Source organism: Microcebus murinus, chromosome 15, assembly GCF_040939455.1.
Source record: "Microcebus murinus isolate Inina chromosome 15, M.murinus_Inina_mat1.0, whole genome shotgun sequence".
Lineage (NCBI taxonomy): Eukaryota > Metazoa > Chordata > Mammalia > Primates > Cheirogaleidae > Microcebus > Microcebus murinus.
In genome coordinates, this window is record NC_134118.1 from 46,876,689 (window position 1) to 46,903,092 (window position 26,404).

General features: G+C 34.9%; 1 protein-coding gene across 2 annotated transcripts in view; it reads right to left on the bottom strand.

Moving 5' to 3' along the window:
* Positions 1-1,569: 1,569 nt before the first annotated feature.
* Positions 1,570-26,404, bottom strand: part of NAA15 (N-alpha-acetyltransferase 15, NatA auxiliary subunit) — a 74,860-nt gene continuing 50,025 nt past the window's right edge. Inside the window, exons 15-20 of one of the 2 annotated variants that reach the window (XM_076010612.1) lie at positions 20,915-21,108; positions 15,365-15,473; positions 13,250-13,348; positions 8,561-8,704; positions 6,948-7,045; positions 1,570-4,320 (exon numbers count right to left, since the gene is read on the bottom strand). In XM_076010612.1, coding sequence (XP_075866727.1) covers positions 4,120-4,320; positions 6,948-7,045; positions 8,561-8,704; positions 13,250-13,348; positions 15,365-15,473; positions 20,915-21,108 — 845 coding nt within the window. In that variant the 3' untranslated portion in view covers positions 1,570-4,119. Of the gene's footprint in view, positions 4,321-6,947; positions 7,046-8,560; positions 8,708-13,249; positions 13,349-15,364; positions 15,474-20,914; positions 21,109-26,404 lie in introns of both variants that reach the window. The other variant, XM_012766289.3, reaches the window with a different exon arrangement.

Genomic DNA, 26,404 nt, shown 5'->3' on the forward strand with positions numbered 1-26,404 from the left:
CTTCTTATTTGTTAGACAATGAAAAGGTAACTAAATATAGAAGATAAATGTAATTACTAGCAGAAAGCAAGTCAGGGGATCTAGAACATACTCCAAAAACTCTTTACTTCTTTTTAAGTGAGAAGATACTTTGTACTTATGGAGGCCAAGTTGAAGATTTAGCAACAGTAGACATCTTGTTATCACAGATAGAAAATATTCACCATATTCATCACCATTCACTGTTTCAGTTAGGAAGAATTATACTACTTGTATTAAATAATGCAGACCCTTAAACAAGGGATAAAGACTTGATTTTAAAAATAGAACCACCACAGTATAGTTTTGTTAGACTGCCAAGTATCAATTGTACTTTTGGTACAAAAGCAGCTTTAAAACAAAGTCTATATTCTCACCTTGGCACATAGAACTCTATAAAAGAGCACTGAATATGACTAAATTTCCAAGCTCCTCTATAGTCAGTAAGTTAGTAAAGATTCTAATTTATATCAGTTTTTCTTTCTTTCTTCTGGCTATAATCCCAAGACAGCATTGCTTCAAAGGCAACTGGACAAAACGAGAGGTTGGCAACTTTTAGATCTTTCCTCCAATATGCTGCTCCCTCTGTGGGGAGGCCCTTTTTAATGTCAGAGTGGGTCATGTTCTGATGGAGGTAGCAGGTTTGAATATCCTATATATCCTAGAGTATGTAAAAGACACTCTTCTGCTTTATTAAAATAGAGCATAGAAGTCTCTGGAGATTTTCTCCAGAACTTCCTGCACACTACCGTACTTTTATTTCAGTATCCAACTCATAGGCTGCATACTGAAAGGTCAAAGTGCAATTCAATAAGTACCTTTTCCAAAACTATTTCCTTGCTATAGGTTGAGATTTTCGACCATCAAAATTGGAACAAAATGTTTCTACTCCTTAGGGTGCAACATAGCCATCTCACGGGACTTTGTTTTTAATTTAGGTTTGGCAGTGGATTCAGTAAAGCTCAGATCATCGCAGAATAGTATCTGAAACTCTGTCTATAACTTACAGAACTGGAGCAGGAACTAGAATTGGAAGATTGCCTCCATTTGAAAGGTCAGTCTTTGAATTCTCTTACTAAGATTACTTTTAAATTTTAAGGCTGTAATTATCTAAGACAAGTATATGTCTATCTTGTAATAAAGTCCAATACTTCACTTTTTAGCTCTTCTCAAACAGATGCTACACATGGCAATTGAAATGTTCTTAGAAATTATAAAGATTTCCCTGAATTTATCACAACCTACCTGAATATGGATGATTTTCTGACCTCTTCACTCACAGCTTTTATTTCACAGCTCTACTAGCAATATACCATGGAATACAATCAACAATATGAAAAACAAGGGTCTGATGAAGCCCACAAAAAAGCTATTCACTAATATTGGCACTACTTTTAGTCATGCTATTAGAGATCACACTTTATTTTTGTGCATAATAAATAGATACAGAAAAATGTTGAAAATGTATGACTCAACTATCTAATTAAAGCTGAGTAACTAACCTCATCAGATTTTAGTTTTTCAGTGAGAAATGACAAGAGTAATTGAAAATAAAGAAAAACAAAAAGAACTTTACTTTCCTATGTTAATAATACAGGTCAAGGGACCCTTTCTTCTCAAAAGGGTTGATAACACCAATTCTTAGCAATAAACATAAGGCACTTGTTTAGATTACATCACTGCATTTCTTTTCCGCTTGTTTTTCTAACCCTGTTTTTCCCCACAGTATCATTTGAAATTAAAAGAATAAACGAGGCAAATGTGAGATGATCCAGTTGATACTACTCAGAGCAAGATAATACAGTAAACAATGTTTTAGGGGTGCTGTCTGGACATAAAATGAATCCAGTCAAGGTCCTTTGACATCAGACAATGTATCCACTATCAAGTTAACCTGAAAGAAAATAAAAGATTTATTCAATAGTTCCAGTAAAATTGGGATGGAATACAATATACATGTTAGGAATTTAGCTCCTTACGCGTGGCATCTGCATTAAGAATTCTGAGTAATTATGAATATTCATTCTAAGACAATCTACTCATTTGAACATTATCAAGACAAATAGATGAATCCATTTCGATATACAGTAGAGTTTAAACAAAAGTCACACATACACCCCCTATTATATGGCTGGTGCCTCCTCCAAACACCTTAGTGGCAGAGGTAGCACTAGTGTTCTTCCCCAACAATAAGAACTTCAGTTGCCACTCATAGGAGAAGTTGAAAAGGTTTTGTCTTTTTGCCATCTGTTAAGATGTTCCTGAGACAGGGCCAGTTAATAAAACGTAACAAAGCACTGGAGTTCAGTTTGAACTTTTCTTTACATCACTAAACTGTTAGACTGAGATGTGAAATGCAGGTATGTACTATGAAAGGCTGATTTTTAGCACAACTGTTCAATCAATAAAAGGATCAGGCTTTCTGAAAATTCCCTTTAGAGTACACTTTCTATAAACTAAAAGTACCACAAAAAGGTCAATTATATGTACAATTGGTTCATTGTACTTTAATCTTATTTGCTCAGATTTTGCAAATGCAATGAGAATATTAAGCCTGAGACTAGTTCTCAGTGCACAGGTTTAACATGTTAAGGCTCATTTTCCCAGTCAAAATAGTTTTTAGTTTTCCTTTCAAATTATGAATTACATTCATAGTACCTGCCACCAACCTAGTCCTCAATGAAATCTTAATGCAGGAGCAGCACTCTACTTATGGAATTTCCCCTGACACCAGCACTTAGCCCCTTCTAAAAAACTCCCATTTGTACTAGCCTTACGGCACAGTACATTGCCTCTCACTTACACCTCTGTTTCCACCTGTGTATTTTCATAGAAGCCCAACACAGATAGGTTGAAGTATTCACACAACTGTTTTTCAAAACAATTTATTGCATCATATTTGGTACCTTATGTTTGACAACAAAAAGGAAATTACATCTGTAACTGCAGGAAAAAGAAGCTGGTCTGTTATTTGGAAAAAAAAAAAAGTTGGGCCCTTTAAAAATTACAAAGTCTTGGGCTTGCCTGAAACAACTGAGCAAGAAATATATTCTTAGAAATGTAGGGCTTCAAGTATTACAAACCTGTGACACTGTGGAAAAATTCCAGAGGTATCTAAACTGCAGCACTTTTTTTTCTGCATATCGTGAACAAGGCCTGCTGAGGTTTTAAACTATTAGTCTTTTGATCAGTCATAGAATGGTAGTCAGGAGTTCTGCTCTTTAACTTCAAGCCATGGTAGATTTCCTTTTTTTCACACTTGGTGAAAAATTCATGCTTGCTAATTAGTTGGTGCCACATCACAGTGCATTTGGTTCTTGCATTACAGTTTTAACAAGTTTGGCCAAAACAATGCTGAAAGTTTTGCATTGTTATTTTAGTTCTTCAAGTTTTAGTTAAAATTGAGACTGTTCCAACTGGTTCCTTCAGTTAAAAACTGTGGTACAAGAACACCAAACTGATCATGTACAGTGAATTTTGGAAACACAACAAGCGTATTGAACACCTTCTAGGTTTCTTATAATTTTGCTTGGTATCTATATGTCCCAGTTTCTACAACTTCAAGCATCTGTTGTAGATTTCTCTGTAAATAGTGATTCACACTGCATACTTACTATGGTCAGAATCAATTCCGTAACAAAATCAGTCAGATGCTAAAGCCCCAACAACTCTTTGTGCTCAGTGAAAGAATCCAGTGCTAAAACAGCATTTAGGCTGTCTGAGATATAGTAAAATCTCACAAGACAAATTTAAAGTAATATTTCTGCCACACACCTGCTTTGTTAGCTGTAACAGCCTCCAGATTTTACATAAATTAGTTTAAAAACATGGGTGGGTGGGTAGGAATAGGATATGGTATCTTTTTTTAACCTCTCAATTTTAGCAGCTTTAATTGTTTTAAGAAACTGAACCTATATCCTGTAATGTTAGATATTTTATATATACTTTTTCAGCAGGATAAAAAACGTAAAACACTATTTGAAGGCAAGAACATTTACTCCTCTCATTCTGTGTAAGTTAGAGCAATGCAGCAGGTGCGTGACAAAAATATTATACACTAGATATGGTCCAAAGTCATTCCATTTGCTTGTTTGATGATGTTCAAATTTCATTGGCCAGTTCTTCAGTTTCTGCAGAACTATCTCCATTAACTGTGATCTTCATATCCTCTTCATATCCAGGAGGCAAGAAAGCCAAAGCATAAGGGAAAAGCTTATGACAATTTGCTCTATAAACATCAGCAGCTTCTTTACAGTCTCCTAGGCTACCATCACACAAGGCTTCCAATACCTCCATACATGTCTAAAGAAAGAAAAATGGTCATGTTAAAACTTGTCATAAAAGGTTTTTACTGTGAATTTATTAGACATTTCAATATCAATTCAATATTTCCAAAATAAGAAATAAGTGCACATATTAAAGGAAAACAAAAACATTTATTCCTGCATATACATTCCAGTAAAATGTTCTTTAAGGCCGAATTTAAGCATTTCTCCAGAATTGCAGGGTTTACACAAGAGGATAAACACCGACAAATGTAGAAACAAGACTAAGGTGAGGCAAGTAAGGTGTACAGAGTGCTATATTTAAAGGGGTGCCCAATCTCTCAGCAAGTACACAACCCTAGGCAGGCAACTTTAACTCAGCCTCATCTGGCCCTGTGTATAAACATCTAATTTACAATGCCAATGCCAATTACTATACATAGACCTTTTCATTTTTTGGAGGCTTAGAGCCAGCCAGCAAAATCAAACATTGTTTTTCAACTTTATATTCAAATTAAAGAGCATCTTAAGGCATGCCCAGTAACTAAACAGAAAAGAGTGTCTCAAACACAAAGTGATTATATGCAAGAAAAATCATGAAAATCAATAATTATTTCAACAAAATCTCTAAGAAAGTCCGCTTATATTTTTTAATGATTCAAGTTGAATTGCATTTCTCATGTTTTCCTTCTTAATCTTTTCATTTAGAAAACTACGTAGTTTCCAGATATGTAAAATTCTATAAATTGTGTCAGGTTACAAAGGATCTTAAATCCAGGTTCTAAATGGTGCAACTAACAAAAGCAGTTTCTCTTTTTAAAAATAGTATCTTCATTTGCTATTAAATGAATATATTCAACTATCTTTCAGCAAGTACTTTATTATCTGGATTCTTATAACACAAAATAGCAGTCCTTTGTTTTTACTCTAAACTATAATCTGTATTCTATAATATACTCATGTTCTCTTTTACTCTATTTAATCTCATACTGTACTACAAGCTATAAAGAGTCTTTTATTATGTTGGTACAAAAGTAATTGTGGTTTTAGCATTGTTGAAATTTGCTGTTTGATACTGGAATACATTCTTAAATAAATGTGGTTATGTTATACATCATTTTAATGCACATTTCTCACTTTATTTTTTTGCTAATGACTTATTACTTACAGTTTATTTTATATTTATTTTAGACTATGGAAATTATGTTAGACAAAAAGCAAATTTGACCAATTTTCTTATTAGAGTTCAAAATGGGTCATAAGGCAGTGGAAACAACTCGCAACATCAACAACACATTTGGCCCAGGAACGGCTAATGAACGTACAATGCAGTGGTGGTTCAAGAAGTTTTGCAAAGGAGATGAGAGCCTTAAAGATGAGGAGCACAGTGGCTGGCCATCGGAAGTTGACAACAACCAAGCGCAATCATAAAAGCTGATGCTCTTACAACTACATGAGAAGTTGCCAAAGAACTCGTCGACTATTCTATAGTGGTTTGGCATTTGAAGCAAATTGGAAAAGTGTAAAAGCTCGTTAAGTGGGTATCTCACGAGCTGACTGAAAATCAAAAGAATCATTGTTTTCAAATGTTACCTTCTCTTATTACACGTAACAACAATGAACAATTTCTCAATCAGATTGTGACATGCAATGAAAAGTGGATTTTATACAACTGGTGATGACCAGCTTAGTGGGTGGATTGAGAACCAACTTTGAAACACTTCCCAAAGCCAAACTTGCACTACAAATAGGTCACGTTTGGTAGTCTGCTACTGGTCTGATTCACTACAACTTTCTGAATCCTGGTGAAGTCATTACATCTGAGAAGTATGCTCAGCAAATCAATGAGATTGCAGAAAACTGCAATGTCTGCAGCCGGCACTGGTCAACAGAAAGGGCCCATTTGCACGTCACACAATCAATGCTTCAAAAGTTGAACGAACTGGGCTATAAAGTTTTGCCTCATCTGCCATGTTCACCTGACCTCTCACCGATTGACTACATCTTGACAACTTCTTGCAGGGAAAACGCTTCCACAACCAGCAGGATGCAGAAAATGCTTTCCAAGAGTTCATCGAATCCTGAAGCATGGATTTTTATGCTACAGAAATAAACTTATTTCTCGTTGGCAAAATGTGTTGATTGTAATGGTTCCTATTTTGATTAATAAAGTTGTGGTTGACCCTAGTTATAATGATTTAAAATTCAGTCAGAGACTGCAATAATTTTTGTACCAACCTAATAATTTAGCCCCTGGTAAATAAACCTTAAATATGTCAGAATCTTCACTGAAACCACTGCTTGCTCAGAAATGCACAGAGAAAAGCTGAAATCTAAAAATAACATATGATATATATATATGATTTTACTAAAATATATTTCTAAAAAAGTCATTCTAAATTATAGATGTGAAACTAGTTACTGAATGCCAAGTAGCCCAGTGTGCATGCGTGTATGTGTGTATATATATATATATATATACACACACACACACAAACACACACACAAAACCCCAAATAAATGTAAGATGAACTATTTCTGACATAGATTCTTAATGGTTTGAAGAAGAGTACATATGAGCATCAAAAAAGTTATTTTTCTTGGCAAAGAGAGAAACAAAAGGTAGTTAGGTATTCTTATGTAGAGATTATGAAAACTCTTTACCTGGAGGTTTCTGTTAGTGAGGGATTCATCAAGTGTTGTTGCCAACTCTATAGCTCGCTTCTGACTAGAAGGATCTAAATAATATACCATTTTGGCAGCTAAATGAAAGGGGAAAAGGAAATTTGTTTTATTTCAGGTAAAACCAACATCTTATCCTCTACCTATTCAAATATAAAATGCAGGTTATATGTGCACACAGAGTGTGGCACTTTATTAGAAAAATGGGAATAGCCAGAGGAAATACTATTATTTAAAAAAAAAATCTTAAGGTAGACCAGAAATAGCCTAACCATCAAAAATAGATAAACTGTCAAAATGATTAAGTTACCATGTACATCTATCCAATAAAATTTAATGTATACATCAAATATGCAGAGTAAAAGAGACAATAAAGAAATACAAATATTCTAGTAATAATATTCTGTGGTAGGACCATGGATAGTCTTCTTTCTAAAATGAGTATAATAATTTGGGGGTGAAGGGAATACCCAATCTCAATACTATTGCTAAAAAACTGAGTTCAGGATCCCACAAAAGCATACAAAGCTGCTGGGCTCCTTAGCCAGGTATTTTAAAAGCATACCACTGGCCAGGCGCGGTGGCTCACGTCTGTAATCCTAGCACTCTGGGAGGCCAAGGCAGGCGGATTGCTCAAGCTCAGGAGTTCAAAACCACCTGAGCAAGAGCGAGACCCCATCTCTACCATAAATGGAAAGAAATTAATTGGCCAACTAATATATATAGAAAAAATTAGCTGGGCATGGTGGTGCATGCCTGTAGCCCCAGCTACTCGGGAGGCTGAAGCAGAAGGATTGCCTGAGCCCAGGAGTTTGAGGTTGCTGTGAGCTAGGTTGGCGCCATGGCACTCACTGTAGCCTGGGCAACAAAGTGAGACTCTGTCTCAAAAAAAAAAAAAAAGCATACCACTAAAGCACTACCCACATGGTCTCATGAAGTCCAGATTTTGGCCCACTGGTATAGACTCTTATCTTAGATTTCCCATAAACTATCAGATAGTTCCAGGTGTTTACCATTGTCAAGTCTGATATATACAATAAGCGTAAGAAATGGAAGATGATGGTCACACCTGAGTGAATTATAAGAATATAATAATGGGAGAAGAAATGAAAGAAAAGGCTCCTCCTCTATTGTATGATAAACATTTAAGTTTAGTTATACTTGCTTCTTTGTAATGCCAATGCTGAGCCAAGAGAGACGACTGACCTTGATACATAGTAATAACTTTGTCTTAAGAAATTTAAAAATGTATAGAAAATGTGTGCATGTGTATGTACGTATATATTTGAGACAGGGTCTTGCTATGTTGCCCAGATTGGCATTGAACTCTTGGGATCAAGTGATTCTTCTACCTAAGCTTTCCAAATAGCTGGGACTACAGGTGTGCACCACCACACACAGCTTAGGAAACAAATTTAAGCTGCTGGTTTTCATACGATTAAAATGTAAAATATACACAATGCCTCTTTCTGTGCTAAAAAATGTGTACCCTACCTTTCACTTTTTCACTTATTAAAATATTAAATACTGATCTATTAAAATAAATACTGAAGTTGTTTTAGAAGGCTATGAAAGGGATAAAATAAAGCAATTACCTGATAATCTGTGTGGCAATGAATCAGAATTCCTTTTCAGAAAAGTTTCATTAAAATTCTTTGGATTTGTTGCTCCAAAAAGACGATTCATTTCTTGTTTTAATACTGTCCTAACTGTATCAGGTAAATCTTTACTTTCACACACTGCTGAATAAATTAAAACAAATTGTCTTAGTAGTTAAATACTCTGATAAAGTTTGTAAGAGCTAAATTATCTACTTGATGAGGCCAATGCAACACAGCAAATACATACATATAAGACTAGATAAAACCTACTGATAATTCAAAGTTTAAAGAAGAGCTTACCTATATAAATATTAAAAATATATACCAGCACACCAATCTAATGATTGTTATAAAGGCATTCAAAGAATTTCACTGACAGGTGATTAATTTTCAGAAAACAACAGGAAGCAAACTGAAGACAAAAGATATAATTTCAAAGCCTTCTAACCTCCAGGATTGGCCCCTTCAACCTTAAGATCTGCAAAGCAGAGGGGCTTGTGAGCACCTACATGGTAAATACTATGACGGGAAATATGTTGTGCTGAAGACAACAAATTTTCCTCATTTTCCCTATCTTCCTCAATACCTAAGTAAGCACATTTACCAATTAAAAAAAAGAAAACATAGCTGACTTCACTGACCCTTTTTAGGACTTATGTGAATTGAGCTATCAGTATATAATAAACTCCAAAGGACTACCAAAGCATTTTCCTGTAATAAATACACAATAGTTAATAAATACCTGTATTTCCAGGCCTTGGGATTTAGAGATGAAAAAGCAGACCCCAATCCCTCTGGAATGATTCCAAGTTACGCTTTGTTTCGTTGTTATTTTGGTATAGAGAGATGACAGCCTACAGCTTTGGAGCCAGACAGACCTGGGTATGGATCTGGGTTTGGACTAGTCATAACTTTTTTGAACCTATTTTTGATCTATAAAATTGGGGTGATATCTAACCTAGAGGGTTTACAGTAAGAATGAGATACTGTGTAAAAGTGCAAATTATATAATAGGTATTCAATAAATTGTAGTTACTATTTTTGTTATAGTTTGAAAACAAGTAGATTTTCCTTATGGTGGTGGCCTTCCAATTTTGATGGCAACTAAATATTTGTACTGTGACAAATGTATATCCCACATCCATAACTTATGTGAACCAAAAGTTTCGCAGAACACTTACTTATGTGCAACATATGCTGATATTTTCTATACTATTTTATTTCAGATTTCCGAATGTTGATAATAACTTACTAGTAACTGATTTTGTTATTCTACCCATGGATCATCACCCTAGGTTTAAAAAATGCTGAACTCTGAATAGTAGTCATCTAAGTCTAATGTTTAAGCTTAACTCTGTTCTGGCTATACTTTCAACTTGGTTTTAGCAATTTATCAATACTTGTTTTTCAGGGGGAAGCAAGAGTAGAGAGAGAATAGGAAGAAAAGTTTAAATAGGTCATAGCCAATTACAATGAACATTATCTCAAAAAATGTAAATCTTCTATATAGTAAAGTTATTTCCATGGGCCTCATTCATTAGTTTGTCTGAAATGCTTTTAGGCGCCTTTATATGTAGACACTAATTGTACAGTCTACATTTTAACTTGCTTTCCTTAAATAATCTCCCAGAAAAATCAAAACTGCTTAGAAAAAAAAAATTCACTCCACAAAATGAAAGAGCAATACATATATTTAAATAACTCCCAACTTTACTAAGTTTCCAAAAACATTTCCTCATTTAGTAATTCACAAAAGTTTGAGGCCCACTCAGTTTTTTCTCATAAATCATGTATGTAGATTGCAACTATACTTTCCAGGAAGACATCAATTACCAAGGGGAAAAAAAAAATCTACTACTACAGTGAAACCTATAATGTCCTATAGAATTCTGCGTAATGAAATTTTACCTCTACCTTTAAGAAAAGGATCAACTTCAATGTCACAGATTATCAGATGTCTTCATATTGCTAAAAGCTAGTGGGCTGAAAAAAAATCTAAAAAGACTTTGAAAGTGTTAAGACTAACAAAAAATATTAAGCTGCCAAGAAAGTAAAAGAACAGAAATCTCAGACTATTCAATCACCTTCCATAATAAGAATAATAACTCTTGTGAATCAAGGAAAAGTACCAACTGGATGGGCTGGGGTAGATAAAACCTTTTGATCTGAGTCCTCTGACATCTTAAAATTGAATTAATGCTGGTTCACGCTATTAGCTTATTAGCAGACTGAATTAAGTAAAGTAATCACCAATGATTAAAAGCCACAATGAAGAGAGGGCTGATTCTTAACAAAAGGAGTTGCCCTGGGTTTTCAAGCTAGCTGCCATTATTAATAATTTGGGTAGAAAATATTCATATTTTGTGTGAGATAATGATTGTTTACTACTAGGTTACAACACAACATACTAAGTGACTACCACTCAAAATGGCAAAATAAATGAGAATGTTAAATAAGGCTTAAATAATAATAAATGAGAGTATTAAAGAAGGGTAGGAGACATACATAAGAACAGAGAAAAATAATCTCTGCAGAAAAAAGAGGTTAAAATGAGGTTGTACAAATGAGAAGAAAAAGATGTAAGGTTTCACTGTAGATCAAAGTAGCCAAATAGTGGTTATTTTAAAAGCATGTAGAAGAATATAAACAGGTAAGAAAATAAGAAAAATTGAATATATAAGCTCTTGTCTTTTACTTAGCAGTGATTAGAAATGTAATTTAAATTGCTTTTAGTCCTATAACTTTAAAATTTTTTAAAAAGTAAAAAACTTAAGAAGAATATCAATTCTCCCTCAGAATAAAAAGGAAGGTGGTCCTATATGATAAATGACTTTATGCTGCTTACAGTCATTACATTGGTAGTGTAACATATTCTAGAGACTTAGAGGGTGCCAGTAACCATGCTAAAATCCACATTCTCTTAGAAAGGTCTCTACAAATGATAAAAATAGTTGTGGAGGCATTGTTTTTCTTCCATACTTCCCAGAACAGTGTATTTGTGAGGGTTTCTTTGTAAAGAAGCAATTATAACAATATATCTCAACATGACAAATGTATTCATGAAAAATTACTTCTAAATTAAATTTTTTTAAAAGTACCAAATATTTTAGTTAAAGAAACCTTTGGGGTATAAAACAAAGATAACTGTATTTGGATATCTGTAGTCTTACATATGATTTTACATACTCCCCTGTGTTCAGCAAAGGTAATAAAGCAGTCTACCTAACTCCTTAAATGCTTTTTAAAGAGATAGTGGTGCACCTTTACCACTGCCAATAACCGTGGCCTTATTTTCATTGCCTAAATTCAGTCAAAATGAGGATAACTTTGTAAAGTCTCTTCATGACAATGATTTTAGCTGACCACCTAAAGCAACGAGTATAGCAGCACAGATACTCAATAATTCTAACTAATTATTAAAAATTTTAAGCTCATGTGTATTTTAATTTTCTGAAACCAACTGCTGAAAGAAAAGTCATGTTAATCAATCTACACACTCTGTATACCCATTACTAGCAAATGCATTTAAATATGTCACGTGTACTAAATTCATAGTGAAAGTAGAAAAAAAAATTAAAAAAAAAAATAAATAAATATGTCACGTTTAACTCATATTTCAAAAAAAGTTTCTGACATCGAAGGACTTAGGTATTTTATTTAACTACTTTTCAGGAAAGAATCTAATGCATAAAACAAAGTGTGTGTGTTATTTTTGAAAATGGTTTGTGTGTACTCCATCCTAATAGAGAATGGATCATAACTATTATTTGTAGCCTTAATTTTCTGATTCATGATTTCAAAGTTTTTCGAATACTAAGAAAAACTATAAGAAAAACAAACTTCCTTATTGTGTCTAAATACAGTAATTCTTTTTTCTATGTTCTATAATGTAATTAATATTATTACTTCCACGATATTTTTATATTGAGGAAAAACATTCCTAGGAATAAGTTTCTATAACAGCAGTTATTTTTGGACAAGCATAAATATAATTTAAATAAGGCTTTACTTCTTCTCAAAAGTAAAAATAGTGTTCTTAATTGGGACAATTTAGCATTTTTTAAAAAATGTGATTAGGATGCCTGGTTTAATTTCATAATTTTTACATAATGTATGAATTAACAATGAGATAGCTAAGTTAGTATTATTATGTTACCTTTCAGGCTCTAAAAATCTATAGCTCTGCTTCACATTAAAATTAACATATTGATCTGATTGTCAAAATATTTGAAAAAAAAGATTTTCAAGTAACAAAAAAATTTTATAACTCTTAAAGAATTGTGCTAAGCAAACCTAATTCATGCAAATTCAGATCTACAAGATAAATAAGGAGAAAACAGTCAACTTTAAAGAGATTCTCCAATTTTAAAACAATTTCCTAAGAAACTTTACATAATGAAATATGATTCAAAACGTCAACTTACAGGTAACTTTTTAGAAACAGAAACAAAGGTGATTCTCAAATATCTGGACTCAACAATTCTATGCCAAAATCAGGTAACATTTATAGTCTTAAAATAAAGACTGTCATCACAAAAAAAAGAGCTCTACTTTCCCCCTTAGCTAACTTAATATGCAACAGCTTTAAAATCATTGAGTTTATGATAAATTTGTGCAGACCACTTATATAGTCACTCTCAACTACTGTATCAAATACTTAAGTAATGGAAAACAAAAACATACCAGTACTAAAGAGTCGAATCATACACTCATGAAGCCAGGGATGACTAGAATCAATAGCAAATGCTCTCTTTACTGATTGTAGCATCAAAAGAAACTTTTCTACAAAAAGAAAAAGTAAGATATATTTTGATCATTTGGTAAAATAAGTGGCCCTCCTTTGAAGGGCCAAGACCATACAAATAGGAAAATTAGAGTCAATCACATCTGAACTGCAAACGTATGGTTGAAGCAAACAATTTTCCTCCAAATAGCAATATTAGCTCATATTTTTTCATATAACATTCCTTAAAAAAAAGGTTTTATAAAATATTAGAAAATTTAGGCAGCATCCAGCAATATTTGAACTAATGGTATATAAACAAAATTTGAAGCCATTTCATTTCCTGACCTCCTTTAATCAAAATAAAGAAATGTTCCCCACTACACAGAAAATTTCCTGTGTATTCTTGAAAGTATTTCCTTTCTTGCATTTTGTGACATGTAAAATCACTTCCCTTTTACTTGACTCTTCCTCTCCTGCCAATCAATCACTGACTCCTCTTCCCTGCTAAAGAGAATATTCATCAAGATTATGTTTTCAGTCATTTTCTAATCTCTCTCTACATTATCCCCACTCCCATTCTCCATTTTCCCCAAAGTTCAGCAGTGTTTCTACCTGGTAAATGAAAATTTGAACTTGCATGTTCAGTCAATTTCCAAGTTTTACCTATATAAGCACCTCTTTGTTAAGACTTCCCTAATTTGGTACCCTTTTCCAAATATCAAAGTTCAAAACCCCAGGCTCTTCTGATAATTTCTTTTCCCTTGCCCCAAACACTTAGAAAGCTAAAAATACTGCCATGCCCTTTGTCATTACCAATTTCATACAACTGCAGTGGATTCCAAATGCTGGGGTCCTTTAGAGGTTAGAACACAGCCAAGAAGCCAATTGAATGGAGCTTTAGATTGCCCTTCCCCACTTTAAGCAGAGCAGCTTTTGTATTTTATACTTTGGGGTTCCATTTAAGAATATTTTTTAAGGGGGAGTTGTATAAACTGTTAAAAGAAAAGTTTGAAAATTATTGGACTATTATTAAACTTACTTGCCAAGTTATAACACAATAATTGTGGAAAATAGAAAACACTTTTATCACACAAACTCTAAGAAACAAGCTGTTACCTTTTGATCTATTTCTTCCCAGCCACTTCTATATTATATACCATAGTAAATTTATTAATAAAAATTCAATTTATAGTTAGTTTTGTATACTATCACAAAACAATGGTATATAGCCACTTTCCTCCCAACGTCAATACTTCTGCTAAACATGACTTTTAATGGATACTCCATCTAGAGAAGTACCGTTCTACTCAACCTGCTTTAATAGTTATACTGTTTGGAACAACAATCTCCTGTTTTATCTTACTAACTAGTTTTTCTTCCCTCCAATATGCATCACCTTAGTGATAAACTTTTTTTTTTAGTTTTTTTGTTTTTTTTTCTTTAAAGTTCACGTATTGGAAGATAAACTTTTTTTCGATAAAGTCTTATGATCTACTAAATATATATTCTAAGCATCTTAAACTGGAAACCTAGACCCTTTATTTATCTTTTACCTGGTTCCAGGTAAAATAGACAGCCTCAATATTACTTATACACTCTTGTGTTATCTTAATACTCTTCCCTTCTGTGTATCTTTTCCTTTAGAAATACAATCCACTCAAGATCTAACCAAAACATTATATCTTCTATTTATAACAAAGCTCATAATAGCCAACATTTATTTAATGCTTACTATGTAACAGGCACTATTCTAAGCTTTGTATTAATTAATTTTATCCACGCAATCATCAGTTCTTTGATTGATCTACTTAAATGGTAATTACCATATTTGACCTTAATTCCAGTTGCGTACATACATCTATCTATTTATCATTGATTCTAATGTCCTAGAAGAGGTAATTGTATCATTGTACCTCCCCACAACATTCTGTGCATAGCAGGCATTTCTGTGAAAAAGCTGCATTAGCATTTGCTAAATAATCCTACAGTGGTGAGGCTGTAAGAGTTGGGTGACTATACCTAAGAAATACAGTGATCAGTTTTATCGGGTCCACTATACCCTAATTGCCTACCTTTCCTAAAGTAAATTTCAAAGGCAAAAAGATGAGTTTCTATCTTGTTCTTCACCAAGTTCTTCAACGGTGTTAAAAATTTAATAGCTTCTTCCAATGGAGTTTCAACCTAACAAAAATAAAACATATTATACAAATGGAAGTAAGATTCTTGGGGAATATGATTTTATTCTTGCTATTGAAAATACTTACTGGTTTTTTAAAAATGAAAATCACTTACCAGTCACTCAGAAAAACACTGCCATATTTTAACCTCCCATAATCTAAAATGAAGGGGATTTTGAACTCTAGAATTCTTAACCACAAATATTACATTATCTCTGGATAGAAACTATCTAACAAGAAGGAAGTAGATAAAATAGAACCAGGGAAAGAAAGACAATAAGAGAAACAAGTCAAACAGCCATGGGGAAAAAAAGACAGAAAAGAGAGGTAAAATAGGATGAAGAGAGATATGAAGGAAACTGTAGAGAACAATACAGAATAAGTGAATGTTCTTTATAATACAAAGTGAAATATAATGAAGCTATTAAAAATAGTACACTAGGCCAGGCGCGGTGGCTCACGCCTGTAATCCTAGCACTCTGGGAGGCCGAGGCGGGCGGATTGCTCGAGCTCAGGAGTTCGAAACCAGCCTGAGCAAGAGCCAGACCCCTTCTCTACTATAAATAGAAAGAAATTAATTGGCCAACTAATATATATAGAAAAAATTAGCCGGGCATGGTGGCGCATGCCTGTAGTCCCAGCTACTCGGGAGGCTGAGGCAGTAGGATTGCTTGAGCCCAGGAGTGTGAGGTTGCTGTGAGCTAGGCTGATGCCATGGCACTCACTCTAGCCTGGGCAACAGAGCGAGACTCTGTCTCAAAAAAAAAAAAAAATAGTACACTATCCATTCTGTCTTGCTTTGTTCTACTACAAATTCTATAAAAATTCTTATTTATTCAAATACATACTAATAGTAAGATGGCATCTTAAAAGATTTACATTTATAGAACTGCCCCAACTACCTTTTATTAATTATACAATGTCATATTAATTATATACTTGTAATCATTACTAATGTACAGGTATAATGTAATTGTGCTACTGTTATACAAGACTATTATTCTCTACACACTGAAGTGGGACTGGGAACAACACTATGTTTATCAGAAGGGCACTCAACATCTGGATTCTATATTTGCCTTCTCTCACCATCGAGGCGATAATAATTTACCCTCAATGGAAAATATATTTGCCCTATCTGTCCAGCATACTTCTGCCAGTATAGTTATTGTGGTTTTTACCAACACTGCTGGCCAAGGAAATTATTTCACAGCATGAAAAAAAAAAAAAAGTTAAGCAATGAAGTGATGTCTAAGGGATTCACTTTGTCCTGGTGTGTAAAACAGTGGCCTTATAGGACAATAAAATATTCCATTAAAATCCCAGCCACTAGGCTGGGCGCTGTGGCTCACGCCTGTAATCCTAGCTCTTGGGAGGCCGAGGCGGGCGGATTGCTCGAGGTCAGGAGTTCAAAACCAGCCTGAGCGAGACCCCGTCTCTACTATAAATAGAAAGAAATTAATTGGCCAACTGATATATATATATAAAATTAGCCGGGCATGGTGGCGCATGCCTGTAGTCCCAGCTACCCGGGAGGCTGAGGCAGAAGGATCACTCGAGCCCAGGAGATTGAGGTTGCTGTGAGCTAGGCTGACGCCACGGCACTCACTCTAGCCCGGGCAACAAAGCGAGACTCTGTCTCAAAAAAAAAAAAAAAAAAAAAAAAAAAAATCCCAGCCACTGTGCCAGATGGTGTTATTTTGAAGTATACACCCTCTAAACCAGAACCCCAAATCAATAAATGACATTGTTACTCTAATAACTGTACATTCAGGAACCAAGAGATAGAAGAGAAAATAGGGACCTTCATTGAGTATGCCTTTCTCACATATTTGTAAATATTTTGCTTCTTGTTCCCATGACTCCATGTTCTTCTAGATTGGAATTTATAGTACAAGGGGAGAAATGTTTCTACTAAAGAAAGGTAGAGAACTGGAAACTGAAACTACCACCCAGCTATATCAAGAGGGTCAGCGTATAGACCAGAGTAATTAACCATCAGGGAGATATGTCTGCTTATACAAAATGTAAACAACAAGGAATATAGAGAAGGTGAATCAATATAAGCATTATATTTACTGAAAACAAGTATGTAAACTTGGAGAGAAAACAAAGCATATAATTGTCTGCAATTCTAATAAAACAAAAACATACGCCCCAAAGGAGATCTTGTTCGGATGTTCCAACATTATAGTCTCAGTCTCTGTGTGCCTCACATAGGTAAATTTTGTCAGGGTAAATCTACATGTTTAAATATATGTATATAACCACAATAAAGCTAACTATATTCTACACTTACTCAAACATAATGCAGTACAGAGTTATAATACAGAAGCATGGGAATATAGTTCTAAAAATCAGTGCTTAAGAAAAACAAGTCAAAATACCGTTGAAAATCCCTTAAGGTGAAAAGATAGGCAGACAGATATAAATATATAGTACAACTAGTTTGCGTTATGTGTAAGAAAACCATATTTTAAAGTACTTAAATCATAATCATTGTAGCAATTCACACCACGAGAGGCACATAAGGACTCAGAAGTAGTAAACAAATGGCAGTCATGCCTTCCATCTGATACTCAGTTGGGGTTTAATGTTCACTGAGGAGAATATTGGATAGAATTATCAGCATTATGCATATCCTTGTCTCTCTCTTAAAAAAATTATATAGTCATAAAGAGTTGAATCCACCTAGGTTAAATGAATGCATGTGGAATAATAGGACTGCACTGTGCTTGTGGGGCAACTTAAGATATTTGCAAGAGCAGTTTTAATCATATGCCATTTTTAAATTTACAAACTGACTTGAATCTAATCTCCATATTAAGATATGTTATATAGGAGTATATCTCTCTACCATAGCAACAAAAAGTTTAAAGTGATTAAACCCAACACAGGAAGAATATTGTACTAAGGACTTATAGCTCTTGGAATAAAAGTGTGTATATACAACATGAAAAAAAAATTCAGTTCAGATGCTGCTGACTAAAGGCAAGGAATAACACAGGATGAGTAAGTAGCGCGTGAGGGAATTTACAAATACCAACTATTGAGGAACAAGTGATACAGCTTCAACCAAGACCTCAGATTTATAATCAGTTAACTGAATATTAAATTTACTAATTGAACCCCTTCCCAGTTTCCTTCTCTCCTTCTTAACTGGAATTACTATGAAATTGATAATACTCTGATTTTATTTCATATATAGCCATGTGCTACATAATGACATTTTGCTCAACAACAGGACTGCATATACAATGGTGGTCTTCTAAGATTATAATACCATATTTTTACTGTACCTTTTCATGTTTAGATACACAAATCCTTAACATTGTGTTATAATTGCCTACAGTAATCAGTACAGTAACAGGTTTATAGCCTAGGAGCAATAAGCTATACCATATAGGTTTGTGTAAGTACACTCACTCTCTGATGTCCACATAATGATTAAATCACCTAAGGACACATTTCTCAGATTAACTCATCTAAGATGCATTTCTCAGAATGTATCCCTGCTGTTAAGCGACAAATGACTATATATTATCTTGTACTGGTGACACTAAATTTGCCATGAAAGAATGATAAAATAGAGGAAAATACCCCAAATAGACCAGTATAGACTAAAGACCCAGACTTGACAGGTAGCATTTAAAATAGCCAATGCTACTCCAAGTTATGATGGCTTGGTGTAATTTGGCTTTGTCAACACATTGGGGATATGAGTAAGCAGAGTTTAGATAGGGGCATCTTGGAGAAAGTTAGCTAAGGGAGAGAAGTGTCTTCTTATATGCCTAACAGGCAAGAATAGTATGTACACTAAGGAACAGTCCATGAAAACCAAGTTCCTTCCAAACAAAGCAGTAAGAAGCACTTTCTATACGCATTATCTTGCTCTGAGACCCCACAAACCTAGCAATAAATAATTAGATCACAGCTTGACATCTGGTCCAAAGGCAACCACTTGATGCTGGACACAAGGAAAACCTAACAGTCTACAAGGGGGCTTGATACAAGAATTCTGCTCTGTAGGTATATTCTTTATTAAGCAGTGACTAAACAATCCAAATAGATATTCTCATTAAGAACTACATGAAGATACAAAAGTTACAAAGAAAAAAGTCACTACAGAAAGTCATGGGATAAAGGGAAAAAGCAAGTAGAAAAAGCAATGGTGAAAGGCAGTCAGTGACGGTGGTAAAGGTAGTGTAATAAATGAAGTTGAGGCATAAAAATGGAAGGGCTAAGTTGATGTTATGCCCTAAATGACTTATTTTCTGTGCTTTTTCACTTCTCTTTGTAATCTTCCAATAAACTCAACAATAAAAGGATACTATGTTTGTTACTAGTGGGTATGCAATTATTTGTGAACATATGTCAATATACACTTGTGAAATCCAAACTAGATGTTTCTACATTTCTCATAGCAATATTACTATGTCTATGAAATGTTATTGTCCACCTGCTCTGGTAGAATTCTAAACATATTCTCCAACTCTTTATTTGTTTGGTATTATAATTTTCTTTAGTTATAAAACAATCAAGGAAATGGTTTTTGAATTTTTACATACTAATGAGGCTAACATTAAAATCAAGGGCAATGTGTTTACTCTATTGCTTTTATGTAATAAATTATGTAGTTATTATTTTATAGAGAGATGGTGGTCTTGCTATGTTACCCAGGCTGAACTCCTAAGTTCAGGTACTCCTCCTACCTCAGCCTCCCAAGTAGCTGGGACTACAGATGCATGCCACCTTTGGACCATGCAATTATTTTCATACTGAGTAGGAAGATTTAAGGGTCATAAGAAAGGAATATTATTAATCAAAATGGTTCATGTGGTTTCAGTTTATTGGTTAAAAACAGCAGGTCAGATTTTGACTTGGGGAAAATATTTAAGAATTTTTATGGTATTAGATTTTAAATGTGAAAGGCCAGTAAGAAATAATGTAAACTAACAACACAGTGAGAGATATACATATAGTTTTCAGTTTATAACAAACTCAATGTAGCCAAAATATAAAAGTTTGCACGTTACAACTTGTAACAGACACTAGATGTTTCACACATACATTTTCTCTAGTCCTAGTAAGGATTTTCTTAGTCCCAATTTATAGATGAAAATAACCATCAGAGAGGTTACACAAAGTGACCTAGGGCAGATACACAGTGAAAGTGTAAGAGTTGGTGCCTGGACCCAGATCAGAAAATGAGTCAAAAGCCAAAATTTTTTCCACTGTAGCACAGTGGATGACTCTCAACAAGGATCATGACTGCAAGTTTTAAACATGAAATACAATCAGAAACAAAATATTTTTAAAAAACTAAAAATTAAAATTTTTGGCTCTAAAATCTATAATCACATGGGTCAAATAAGACAGTATAAAAATAACTATGGCTGCTCGTGAAATTTCACTTAATTGTGCTAAACAAACACTATTAATTACCTTGGCCAGTTTCTCAGGGATAAGTTCTTCTTTTGGACCTCCAATTTCCTCATCATCATCATCCTTTTTCTTTTTCTGATTTCTCTGTTGTTTTTCTTTTTCTGCATTTTTTTTCTCCTCTTCTAATTGGGCTTTCTTTTGCGCTCTTCTTTGTTTATTACGTAGCTTCTTTAGCTCTTTATCAGACATGTTTGCTGTAGGCAGTAAGTGTTAATTAATGAAATTATAAGCATATTAATCAGATTAGTTATTACCAACTACTACTATTTAATATTACCAAACTCCTATAAAAAATATTGCATGGTATGCATGTAAAGGTACCTGTATGTACACAGCCTTTGAATGGTTTCACATCAGACAGCAAACAAAGTAACCATCTCAAAACCAGGTTGGGTATGCATGTAAACATTTAAGGATGGCAAAACACAGGAGTTACTCTAGCAATATTAAGCTACTTGCAATTCTATAACAAGCTGATGGCTATTTCATGGCTTTGGACTATGTTCTCTCTTAGTTATGCCTTCTCTACCCAGGCCAAACAGTTATTCATTCTCTTCTCTGTGCTGCCATTATGCCTAATATATTTTGCTTATCACAATACTTCATACATCTCTCTCTTTTAGACTGTGAGCTCCTTGTTAAAAAAGACCCAGTATTAACTTGTAATCTTTGTATTTTCAGGACCGACAGCATGCCCAAATATATAGAAAACACTCAAATATTTGACAAAAATAAATGAGTAACTCTACAGTAAATTAAAAATTTGATACTAAAAATTAACAATATCCCTAGAGGTATAAACTGTGGGATGTCTCAAAAGAAAATCACTGACACATATGCTATAATAAAGTGAAAAATGTATATTGTTTAGGTTTCAAGCAACAAATTTGAAAGCTACATGCTCAGTCAGAGTTTGGACATTTGTTAATATTGAAAAATGAAAAAAGTCATTTCAAAATACACCACTGTGGCCGGGCGTGGTGGCTCACGCCTGTAATCCTAGCACTCTGGGAGGCCAAGGCAGGCGGATTGCTCAAGGTCAGGAGTTCGAAACCAGCCTGAGCAAGAGTGAGACCCCGTCTCTACTATAAATAGAAAGAAATTAATTGGCCAACTAATATATATAGAAAAAATTAGCTAGGCATGGCACATGCCTGTAGTCCCAGCTACTCAGGAGGCTGAGGCAGAAGGATTGCTTGAGCCTACGAGTTTGAGGTTGCTGTGAGCTAGGCTGACGCATGGCACTCACTCTAGCCTGGGCAACAAAGTGAGACTCTGTCTCCAAAAAAAAAAAACAAAAAAAACCCACCACTGTGATTTCAAAAATGTCTATGAATTCTTCCCTTTAAAAGGCAAAGCCTAGCCGGGCGCGGTGGCTCACGCCTGTAATCCTAGCACTCTGGAAGGCTGAGGCCGGCGGATCGCTCGAGGTCAGGAGTTTGAAACCAGCCTGAGCAAGAACAAGACCCCGTCTCTACTATAAATAGAAAGAAATTAATTAGCCAACTAATATATATAGAAAATTAGCCAGGCATGGTGGCGCATGCCTGTAGTCCCAGCTACTCGGGAGGCTGAGGCAGAAGGATTGCTTGAGCCCAGGAGTTGGAGGTTGCTGTGAGCTAGGCTGACGCCACTGCACTCACTCTAGCCTGGTCAACAAGCGAGACTCTGTCTCAAAAAAAAAGGCAAAGCCTAATTTTCCCCTTCCCTTAAATATGGGCTATACTTAGTGACTCAGCAGCAATGAATAGAATGTACTAGAAATGAAGATATGTAACATTTATATTAGGTAGGACTTAAAAGCATTATGTGTTCTTCCATGCCTTCTCTTGGATTACTCAGAGGAAGCTAGCTACCATGTTATGAAGAAGACCACCCAATCTATGGAAAGAACCATGTGGCTGAGAACTGAGGCCTCCAGCCATGAGAGTAAGCCATCTTGGAAGCTGATCCTCCAAATTGAGTCAACCCTTAAGATGCCTGGGGCTGACATCTTGACTTTAAATTCCTGGCCCACAGTAACTGTCAGAAAATAAATGTTTTTTTTATTTAAAAGCTGTTAAGTCTTTGAGTAATTTGTTTTGCATCATTAAATAACCAACATAGACGTTGGTACCTGAAAGTGGGATACTGCTGTTACAAAAACTTAAAATGTGGAAGTAACTCTAGGACCAGGGAGTGGCGAAAGGTGGATGGACTTCAGGAAAGCTGTAGGTGAGGGCTTAAAGTAAAGTGAAGGATATCATATAGTGGCAGAAAGTTTAGCAATAATGTTACAAAATGCATGAAATTAACTGAGTGATTTAACTATGGTGGTTTTCAGGCAAAGTGTTAAAGGTAGCACCTGATTCTTCTTGCTTGCTATTTAGAGTAAAATGCAAGTGGAGAAAGAAACTTTAGGAAGGAGCAGGAATTTGATAATTTTGAAAACTCGGATATGACTCACAGAGATCCTCTCAAACTATAAAGCTTCTAAGAAACTTAAAGGCGTTCTCCCCTTCACAGAAGCTCAAGATATGTGGATTCCAGTAAGATTTACAAAAGATCTACAATGTCTTAAAGAGAATTATATGGGCAGAAACACAGCAAATTTGGACTAAAAGAAACAGAGACAATGCATAATGAAAAGAGGCCTTTAGAATCCTTCCCCCCAAATTTTACTGGCAGCAAGCTGACCAAAAAGCTATTCAGTGGCAAACAAATGCTAACTTTTGAGAGAAAGGATGGATGACTCACAAAGTAGAACCAAGAACTGAGAGAGCAGGGCCAGCAGCCACAAAAAATTATTCCAATGTCTTGAGTACTAATCAAATAACTGTTAACCTATATGAACCAGTAACTCTTGTGTGCCTCCTGAGAATGTCTATGGTGGTTTTCCCATGCCTGTTCCATCATTTTATATTTGGTGTGTAGTGAGTTTATAACCTGTGTCTTTAGTTCACAGGATTTCATATTAAAATAACCACACTTAAAAAAATTATACATAGGCCAGGTAGGGTGGCTCATGCCTGTAATCCTAACACTTTGGGAGGCGAGGGATGCTCAAGGTCAGGAGTTTGAAACCAGCCTAAGCAAGAGAGAGACCCCGTCTCTACTAAAAAAAAAAAAAAAAAAAAAAAAAAAACCAGAAAGAAATTAATTGGCCAACTAAAAATATATAGAAAAAATTAGCCAGGCATGGTGGCACATGCCTCCCAGCTACTCCAGAGGCTGAGGCATAAAGGGTTGCTTGAGCCCAGGAGTTTGAGGTTGCTGTGAGCTAGGCTGATGCCATGGCACTCTAGCCCAGGCAACAGAGCAATGCTCTGTCTCAAAAACAAAAAAAACTATATATAAGCGGGAAAAAGCTATACTGAAGGAGCTATATCAGCATCTATACCAGATTTATATGATAATATTCTAGACTTTAAGCTAACATGGTAATTGGTAAGATTTTTGAAGGCCTTGAGAGGGATAACTATACTTGTATATGAGAATGTAAATAATTTGTAACCAGAATGCAGACGACAGCAGTTAAAAATATATCCACAAATACTTCAATTCTCCTCACCTCAAGTGTAGGTTGTGCTTGGTGACTCCCTCATGACCAACAAGAATGTGAAAGAATAATAAAGTGTAATGTCAAGAGAACAGAATATTTAAAAAGTGTTGTAGCTTCTTCCTTGTTCTCTCTCATGGCTAGTTACCATGTCTTGAGGAACTCTAGAAACCCTATGGAGAGACTAAGAACTAATGCCTCCTGCCAACAGCCTTCTGAGTGAGCCATCTAGGAAATGGATCTTTCCATTCTAGGCAAGCAAGCCCTCAGATGACTGCAGGCTCAGCCAAAATGTGAACTATAGGTTTCATAAGAGACCTTGAGCCACAGCCACCTAGATGCTTCTAAATTCCTGACACACACAGGTGGCTGTTTTAAGCTGCTAAATTCTGGGATAATTATGTAGCAACAGATAATATACAACCCCCCAAACACATACCTGTTTATCTTTTTCCTAGTAAAAATTCCTTAATACTAAAAATAGAAAATTTCAAATAAAGACCAAAAAAATTACATTCTGAAAGCATAAAACAATAAATGGGTGGCCACATAAATGCTCACCTTTTAATAATGGTAAAATAACTGCTACCACTCGAATCCTTGCTACATGCTAGATACAGTACATACATTATTTAATGTTCTCAACAACTTCATGGATTAGGACTGTAAAGTATGAGAAAACAGGTATCAGGGGAAAACAACAACCTAGAGTGATAGTAAAAGGTAGAGCAAGGATTTAAATCTACTTCACCATGACTCCAAAATCTAGGCTTATTCTACTATGCTGTACCTTAACTCTAGGTGATTAAAGAGTCAAATGTAAAAATAACAAAATTAGACTCCAAACTCTAGGATTTTTCCACTATGAAATACCAAACAAAAGTCAGCATTTTCTGCAATGGGCCAGATGCTAAGTAATTTTAGCTTTGTAAGTCATAGGTCTCTGTTGTAACTAACCTCAGCTGTTGCAGCAAAAAAAGAGCAATAAATAACATGAAAATTAATGAGTTTGACTTCATTTATGTTCCAATAAAATTTTATTGCAGAACAGACTGCAGTATGGATTTGACCTATGGGCCGCATTCTATATTGCCTGCCATTGCTTTAAAAGGACTCATGACAGTTCACCACAGAATTACCAAGAAATTAAGAGTTTGAATTTTCTTTCAATTAATTTAGCCCTAATTATCTAGATAAGTACTATAATTCTCAACTTTACATATATTAGTTATTTCTTGTGTGAGCCTAATAAAGGCTCAGAATTTTAGCTTAAAAGGAACTAGAAGAAGGCCGGGCGCGGTGGCTCACGCCTGTAATCCTAGCACTCTGGGAGGCCGAGGCGTGCGGATTGCTCAAGGCTGGGAGTTCGAAACCAGCCTGAGCGAGACCCCGTCTCTACTAAAAATAGAAAGAAATTAATTGACCAACTAAATATATATACACAAAAAATTAGCCGGGCATGGTGGTGCATGCCTGTAGTCCCAGCTACTCGGGAGGCTGAGGCAGGAGGATCGCTCGAGCCCAGGAGTTTGAGGTTGCTGTGAGCTAGGCTGACGCCACGGCACTCACTCTAGCCTGGGCAACAAAGTGAGACCCTGTCTCAAAAAAAAAAAAAAAAAAAAAAAAAGGAACTAGAAGAAAATTCTACTGCACTAGAAGATAATATTCTGCCATCTTTTTAAAAAGTATGTTTTCATATACATTTGTATACACAGAAAATAACATTTGAACTCAGACTACAATAACCAGTCATACTAACTAACATCCACATGAGAGGGTAAAATAAATCTGGCCAAATAAAGACTTTAGAGTTTACTGAAAAGATAAAAACACAAGAAAAATAACTTTTCAACCAAATAAGGAATAACCACAAAATATTTACCATAAATAGTAAACTTTACGGTAAACATTAGAAGTAGTACCTCAAAAGAAAAAAAGGGCAGCAAGTACAC